General features: G+C 49.3%; 1 protein-coding gene across 1 annotated transcript; it reads right to left on the bottom strand.

Annotated features, from left to right (window-relative positions):
- Window positions 1–4,907: 4,907 nt before the first annotated feature.
- LOC124511898 (metallothionein-4) lies at window positions 4,908–7,313 on the bottom strand. The gene is made up of 3 exons (XM_047079288.1): window positions 7,283–7,313; window positions 5,570–5,635; window positions 4,908–4,999 (listed from the first exon to the last, which is right to left on the bottom strand). Exons 1-3 carry the CDS (start codon window positions 7,311–7,313, stop codon window positions 4,908–4,910), a joined length of 189 nt encoding a protein of 62 aa, XP_046935244.1.
- Between the last annotated feature and the right edge of the window lie 649 nt (window positions 7,314–7,962).

The following is a 7,962-nucleotide window of genomic DNA, read 5'->3' as shown; positions in this document are numbered from 1 at the left end:
ATTATTTCCTGTGTTTTTGCACTTTTATTGGCTGTGTCATATCCTGTTGTTATGTGTGAGGGCCGTTGCTTACTTGAATGATTTCGTAGACTTGAGGCCATTTACAGTCTTTCACAATTGTGGGTAGTACTACAATGAACCTTCTTGTGTGAGTGACGCTTTTTTAAAAAAATATTTATTTATTTTTGAGAGAGAGAAAGAGAGAGGCAGAGAGAGAGAGAGAGAGAGAGAGAGAGAGAGAGAGAGGCCCTGTGCTCACAGCAGCAAGCCTGATCTAGGGCTCAAACTCTTGAACTGTGAGATCATGACCTGAATTGAAATTGGAGGCTTAACCAACTGAGCCACCCAGGCGCCCCTGAATGATGCTTTTTTATTTTCCCTTGAATTTGTGGCAAATTCTTTAGACAGGTTTCCAGAAATGAAGTTACTGGGACAAATGAGGATTTCATGGTTCTTAGACGTACATTGTCCTGGGAATCTGGGTGGCTTACACATTGCCTTTTAATGGGCCCTTGGAAAGTTTTGCCTCATTTATCCTCTTTGCAGCCGTGTCTAGGGTTCTAAGCCCTTTCTGGGATCTCTTGGGCCTCAAACCCAGCCAGACTGAGGCGGGAATTAGGACTTCAACTCTTGCACAGTGCCCAGGGCTCAGGGCGCACTCCTCCGCACCTGCCTCTGGACCTCGAGCGCCCCCTGCAGTCCACGGGAGGAACTTCCTTCCCCATCCTGTGACCTGCATTTCATTGCTTCCCCACCAAGCCTTCTTCTGGTTTCCATCGAAGTTGCAGAATGTCCTGAGCAGGTGCAGACTCTGTCAGAGTCTCTCAGGGGTCTCCGTTGTCCCTTCGGTAGTACAAGCACACAATGTGTAATGTGCCAGCCTCCTGACACAGTACCTTCCTGCTCTCAGCAGCTCTTCCTTGACAAAACTCTTCTTTATCTTGATGTAAAATCTGTTTCCTTGGTGTTTCCTCACGTTGCTCAAGTTTTACTGCTCATGGCCACCTGTAACTAGTCTGCTCACTTTTCACTTCGGCATATCTTACCCTTCCCTCCGCCCCCCCCCCCCCCCCAGCTTATCTTACTTACCCCGTGGTCTTCAAGCGTCTCTCTCAACTAGTCCTGGCTGAGTTTGGGAGGAGATCCTTAACTTCTTTGAGTCTCAGTTTTCTCACCTGTATAATGGAGTAAGAATCCCTATCCTGCAGGGTTGTTGTAAAGATAAAAAATTAATACCACTAAAAAGCCTAGCCTGGAATTTTGGCTCAAGATGGTAGACTGAGCACATGCATTTACCTGTTCTTCCTCCTGAGAATCTACTGAAAGAAACTCAAGAAAGACAAAGAAGGAAAAACTTAATAAAAGAAGTGAAAATTGGTGTGGGGGAGGATGGCTTGGACAGCACATCAATGGATGAGAGGTTACAACATTTTTCTGGAATACTGGAATGGGTCGAATCACACTGATGGGTAAATGGGAAGAGAAGAAGCCACAGCTCAGATCAAAAAGTAGAGACTTTGGGGGTTCTGTCTTATTTTGTTTTGGTTTGGTTGGGGGAGTCAGGATGAGAGAACAGAAGAGGAAGTGGTCACAGAAACCAGGATGGGGACTGATAGAAGACGTAACGGTAGAAGAACCTCATGATCGTCATATTGGCCTCCTTCACAACATCGCCAGTTCCCCCCAGGCTGAGGCTGCGAGATGTCTCAGAAGAAATGGAGTAACCAGTCTTGGAGGGGCCAGGGCTCGCAGAAAAGGGTCAGAGGAGGGCCCTTTTGGTTTTGACACTGAGGGGTGGGCCACACCTGCCTGCTAGGTCCCCAACTGGGCGTGCTAAAACCAAGCCTGCCAGTCAGCAAGCCTCACTGACACCCGCAGAGCCTGCTTGTAGCTCAAAGAAGCAGAAATCGTTCCAGAAGGAGGAGACTTGATGACAAAAATTAAAAAAGCATTTAGTGCATCAGAGAGATTCAGGAAATGACTTCATTTGAACAAACAAGCAAGATATTGTGATAACTGTTCAGAGAAGAAGTTCTTATATATTAAAATGTGACTGACCAAATTCTCAAAGATTAATAAAAGGATTGCAAAAAGGCTGAGAAATTTCTCAAAAGCTTCCGATGAAAAATAAAGGGTAGGCCATGTTAGTTTTCATAGCAGCAACACCAAATGTGAGAAGACAGTGGAACAATGCTTTCTAAAGTGCTAAAAAAAAAATGATATCGAACTTCAGATTGGATATCCAGCCAGACTACCAGTCAGGCATGAGAGAAAAATAAAGGTGTTTCCTGACGTTTAGGGAGGAAACCCCTCTTCTTAATTCATCCTTTTGGTAAAAAATTGCTTGAGGATATACTCCAGCAAAATAGAAAGGAGCCCAAGAGGATGATGGGGGAATCCAAGAAACAATAGATCTAACCTAGGAGAACAATGAAAAGACATCCCAGAATGACAGTAGTGCAGAATATCAGGAAAGAAGGCAATGTATATTAGATTGGTCAATGAATAGCAAGAGGGAAAAGGCAATTAGAAATGCAAGAAAAAAACCCCAAAAGCCTGATGGTCTCTGATGACCACCGTGACATAGGCTGGTGGAGTTGATGACTGCTTCCAGCCTGTAATGGGCCCTGGTTTCAGGCCCCCCTCAGGGCTTGAGTCCCCCCACACCCCGCCCCACTCTGCTGAGGGTGCTGGTGTGGATGAGAGTGGACTGAGCCTCCCCTTCCCTGGTGCCAGCCTCCAGTGACTTCAGCCTTCAACACTGGCCATCTACAAAGTTGTTTGTCTACCTCCACTTGCTCTCAGTTGCATGGCTTTGGAGTCTGGATATCTGGATTCAAATCTCCATTCTATAAACTAGCTGTATAGCCTTGGGCAAGTCACTTAACCTCGTGAGCCTTTGTTTCCTCATCTGGGGAAAATGGAGTTGATAACGGGTATTGACCTCACAGGTCATGTTGTGACAATTAAATGGAAACAATGCAGGGGAGATGTTGGGCCCAGTGCCCGGCAAGAAGTAAGTGCTCAGTATTTTAATCTGTTATTAGACCACTTTATTCTTTTAAGTGATAGATACCGTGCACGTGCCTTGGATTCTTAACCAAGATCTCCTCAGGGATCCAGAGATGACTCAGGGGGCCTGTGAATTCTCTAAGCTCATATGTAAAATTGAGTGAGGGTTTTAGCATGTGCATTTTTAGGGAGAGGAAGGCTCATTGTTACCAGTGTTTCCTATAGCTGTTTATGGCCCCTGCTCTGCACGGTCTCTGGCAGGTGCTAGGCTCAGGGACAGCTCTGCCATGAAAGAGACATATGTGGAGTTCCCTCTTTGTCTCCCATTGTGCTTCAGCCATTGATTCTTGTTTTGTCACCATGTTTTTTTTTTTTTTGTGGTTTAATCTTATTTTTCCTTCTACTTACTGTTCTCTCTTAAGTGGAAAAAAGGACTTGGCAGAGAATTTACTATATAAGGGGAAACACCATGTTTCCCTAGCTATGTAGTACACTGCTGTGTGTGTGTGTGTGTGTGTGTGTGTGTGTGTGATGCAGTGTGTCACACATGCTTGTACAGGCAGGGAATATCCCTGGAATACAAGTAAGTGGTTACAGTCACTGTCTTGAGGAGGACTGGGAGGCAAAGGTGGAAGGAGACTTATACCCTTTGTATCTTTTGTATTTTGTACCTTGTGTATGTAGATTTATTTAAAAATAAGTAATTTTTTTTTTAAATCCAGGATTCCTCCATACAACCCACCCTCTTGCAGGGCTATTGAAGGGATTAAATGAGAACGTGTGTGTAAAATGCTCAGCACGGTGGCTGATGCATTATAAGTGCTGCATAATGACATAATGGCAGCACTTAGAATCATTCAGCTTAGTTGGACTTGGGCCAGGGCAGCGAAAGCTCTGATGTCTGTGTCAGCAATCTGGGGGGGAATAGCAAAGACCTCAGATTCTCTTCACATTGACTTCCGTGAAATACAAGAACTTCAGGGAGCAGCATCAGTTTCTCCTGGCCTATGTCTATCTACCCTGTCACCCACTCCCAAAGTGAGCCCAAATAACCAAACCAGGGAGCTAACTCCCTCAGTACCTTGGCCTTGGGGGTTTTCTTTAGATCTGCACAGACATCCTACCCTAGGAGTTCATGGACGATTCAGTGCTAAAGTTCCTTAAATATCACTATTCGCACAGTGAGGCATTCTGGGCCAATATTATGCCGGAGAGCCTGCCTAAGATTGAGTTAGTTCCAAAGCGGAAGTTTTGTCGCACAAGTTTTGTTGGGTGGGGGATCCCAGGAAGCACTGGTAGGAAAATGGAGAAGTGAGGCGGGGAAGGAAGGAAGGCAATATGGCGTATGTTAAGGAGCAGGTCACCACCGTGGGCTACTGGAGCGCTCTGCTGCTGGGGACTTCTGGAGCATGGTCTAGAACCTGTCACAGGTTTGTCCCACTGGAAGGATAAAGATGCTGTGGGTATTCGTCCACCAACTCCTCTTTGTCATTGGCTAAGGGCTGTCCCCAGGGGCGATGATTTCCCAGTACTCCTGGCCTGCTCTGTGCAGGCATCTAGCAAGCTCGTGCAGCAGGAGAGAGCCCCCTGAGGCAGAGTTGCAGGTTTGGGTAATTAGCTGCCATCTGCAGAAGGGATGCGGGCCGGCGCCTACCATGTCTGCAACAGAGTCAGTCCTTCTCCGTCCTGCTGGGTTAGGGTAAAACAGTGCTCTGAGCCATCAGACAACCATGAGCGGAAACTTTATTACTGCAAGCACTTTACATGAATGTCACCAATACCACATCTGAGCAAATATATAAAAAGCATAACCTATGGTACAAGAATTCTAACTTCTCGACTAATGCTCTGTACAGATGCTTCCCAGGCCTTGCCTCCAGCACAACGGATGCATTTCAGGGGCAGCAGCTGCACTTGTCTGAGCCCCCTTTGCAGATGCAGCCCCGGGCACACTTGGCACAGCCCGGGGGGCAGCAAGGACAGCAGCCTGAAAAGGTCACAGGACAGACAGGTGAGTTTGGGGGCCACGCCCCCATCTTTCCACTTCCTCTCCCACCACTTAGAGAAAGCAGAGCATGCCACAGGCTTCTATCCACGTTAGCAGAAGACCACATTAGCAGAAGACCTTCCTACCTGGGGCAGGAAGCTGTGGGATGTTAGAGCCAGAGGGGTCCTCAGGAGTCATCAAGAATATGCCACATGCCCAGAGAGGGGAAGGGGTTTGCTCAAGGTCATTGGTCAGTGGCAGATCAAGACTAAAACTCAGAGCTCATGACCCCAGGCCAGTGCTCCACCCCGTTCACCACTGGCCACAACAGGACCTCCCCGCAGCCCTCTTCCTACGCAACCCCATGGAGGCCCCCATCCCCAGGTGGGCTGCAAGCTTTAGGAGCTTTGCCCCAGGTCTCTGCTCAGCTTTCATTTCAGATCACTCCCGCATGGGTCAAAGGCCTCCAGAACCTGCTTAATACCACCATGGCTGGCTGGAGGGTTGAGAAAGGAGGGAACAGACTTTCTTAGCTTCTGGCCAGCGGTGCCCCCGGTCAGCATAACTCACTTTTTCGACACGTTTTACAGTTGCAAGTTGTGCATTTGCAATTGTCTCCACAGATGCAAATTCCTCCTAGAAGAGAAGACAGAGCCACAAGCGATAAGGACTGAGATCGAACGAGGACACAAGGTGTGCTGCAGATCGTCCCGGTGGCAAGGTTAGTGGTCTGTCCTTGGGGAGGGGCTGGGCAAGAGGATAGAAGATGCTGTTGAGCATCACACAAGTGGCCAGGGCCCCTTAGTGGTTCCCAGTCACAGACCATGGATGGAAACTGGGGTGGCTGTGTCCAGCCCTTCAGCCGGGACACTTGCTAAATTGCAGATTCATGGGTCCGACCCTTGAGATAGTCTGATTCGTGAGTCTGGGTGGAGAAAAGGGAATCGTATTTTTTTTTAATGTTTATTTAGTTTTGAGAGGGGGAGGGGCAGAGAGAGAGGGGGACAGAGGATCCGAGGTGGGCCCTGGGCTGTCAGCAGAGAACCGGATGCGGGGCTTGAACTCACGAACCGTGAGATCGTGACCTGACCCAAAGTTGGGCACTTAGCTGATTGAGCCACACAGGGGCCCCGGGAATCATATTTTAAAAAGCAACCCAGTCTGATGTACAGTCAGGGTTGAGAACCACGAGACTAGGCCAAGTCCACCAAGCCCCAGGTCCCCCAGGGGCTGTCGGAGCCTTGTATACCCTCCTCACCTTTGCAAGGCATCAGGCGAGATGGCAACCCTGAATGGCCAGGAGAAAGAACCAGGGACATAAATAACCTCAAAAGAGAGCTGCAGCCATAGCTTGTTTTCATACAAAAACCATCTACACTTAAAAAAAAAATCACCCCCCCTATCATTTGAGTGTCAAAATGCTGGAAGCTTCTGTCTCTTTGGCAAGTTTCGGGTATAGACATAATCCTGTATAGGACCAGAGAGGCTTGTGAGGACTCTTTTAAAAAAAAAAAAAATTCTTTTTTTTTATCGTTTTTATTTATTTTTGAGACAGAGACAGAGCATGAATGGGGGAGGGGCAGAGAGAGAGGGAGACACAGAATCGGAAACAGGCTCCAGGCTCTGAGCCATCAGCCCAGAGCCCGACGCGGGGCTCGAACTCACGGACCGTGAGATCGTGACCTGAGCTGAAGTCGGACGCTTAACCGACTGAGCCACCCAGGCGCCCCTTGTGAGGACTCTTGATAAAAGACCAGGATGTCTCCAAACTCTGACCTCTCTCCTCCTGTGCTACGTGCTTATGTGAAATTAAGGAGTTTCAGAGACTCAGGAGTCCATGTATGCTTCTAATAACTCCCCTGACGTCTGCAAATGCCTAATGATTTTAACACTTTCATCGCAACAGTGGGAGGTGGGCAGCTGGGGATGAGTGACCCTGGTTTTTGGATGAGGAAACTGAGTGTTGGAAATACTAAGTGTCAGGAGTGAATGGCAGCAGTGGACCAAAACCAGATTGCCAGATTCTGAGCCACAGCACTTCCTCAACTCTGGTGGCTGCCCCTGGGGGCCTGACACTAAGTGCCCCCTGATCCAGGGTCTCAATTCTAGCAAACCAGACTGGTAGGCCATAGAGTGGGAGCCGTCCCAGAGGTCACCAGTCCGAGACAAACCCCACTGGCGGCTCCTAATTGGAGGGAAAGAAATATTCATCAGAGCCCTGTGGGTGCCCTGTCGGAAGCCGGTGCAAGGTCCCAGGACCCCAGAGTGGGCATGCTCACTCACCTGACATGCAGGTGCATTCGCCGGGGTCCATGGTCCAGGTGTTCCAGAGGCTCCAGTGCTATCACAGCTGGGGAAGAGAAGCTGAGCCAGCAGCCGCTGGAGGCTCCCTATTTATAGCTGTGTAGGTGTGCACTTGGGCGCACCCCACCTGTCCCTGGGGCCAGACGCCCTGCACACGGCCCGGCCAGACGCTGCGGGCTGGGGGTTGGAGGGAGCGGGCAGAAGGAGGGCAGAGGAGAGGGAGGGCAGTACAGTCACACAGGTGGCTTCTCAGAAGGGATGCAGGTGGCTCATCCACCCATCTGCGTATGTGCCAAGGTGTCAAGGAGCCGGGCTCAGGCTCCAGTGGTGCTTGTAGTGCTCAGATTGGCAGCTGTACCCATCTGCTCTCCAAGTCCTATGCAGCCTGCCATTTCTGCTCCCTTCTTCACAGGGCCTGGCTCGGGGCCTCACTCCGTCTCCCTTGGTCCTAAAAGCCCTTACCATGGGCAGAAGGGGGCTTCTAGCCAGGGTCTTGGGCTTTAGAAAGCCCCACTGGGGCCTTTTTTGGCATATCCTCCAGACTCCCTGGGTGAGAAGGCCAAAGGTCAGGGGCACGTCCCCAACCGAAGTACGCAACCTCTTCTAGACCATACACATAACACTCTGGATTCTGGAATCTTGTCTCATCCCAAGCCGGC

Source organism: Lynx rufus, unplaced genomic scaffold (assembly GCF_022079265.1).
Source record: "Lynx rufus isolate CCGP_SWC_20201006 ecotype Redwood Valley unplaced genomic scaffold, mLynRuf1.p SCAF_16, whole genome shotgun sequence".
Classification (NCBI taxonomy): domain Eukaryota; kingdom Metazoa; phylum Chordata; class Mammalia; order Carnivora; family Felidae; genus Lynx; species Lynx rufus.
Note: the sequence above shows the minus strand (reverse complement) of the source record. Positions and strands in the feature narration are given on the sequence as shown.

Coding starts and splice junctions, on each gene's coding strand:
- LOC124511898 (XM_047079288.1), bottom strand. CDS start 7,313: ATGGACCCCGGCGAATGCACCTGCATGTCAG. Junction 5,636..7,282: donor CGAATGCACCTGCATGTCAG/GTGAGTGAGCAT, acceptor CTTCTCTTCTAG/GAGGAATTTGCATCTGTGGA. Junction 5,000..5,569: donor CTGTAAAACGTGTCGAAAAA/GTGAGTTATGCT, acceptor TGACCTTTTCAG/GCTGCTGTCCTTGCTGCCCC.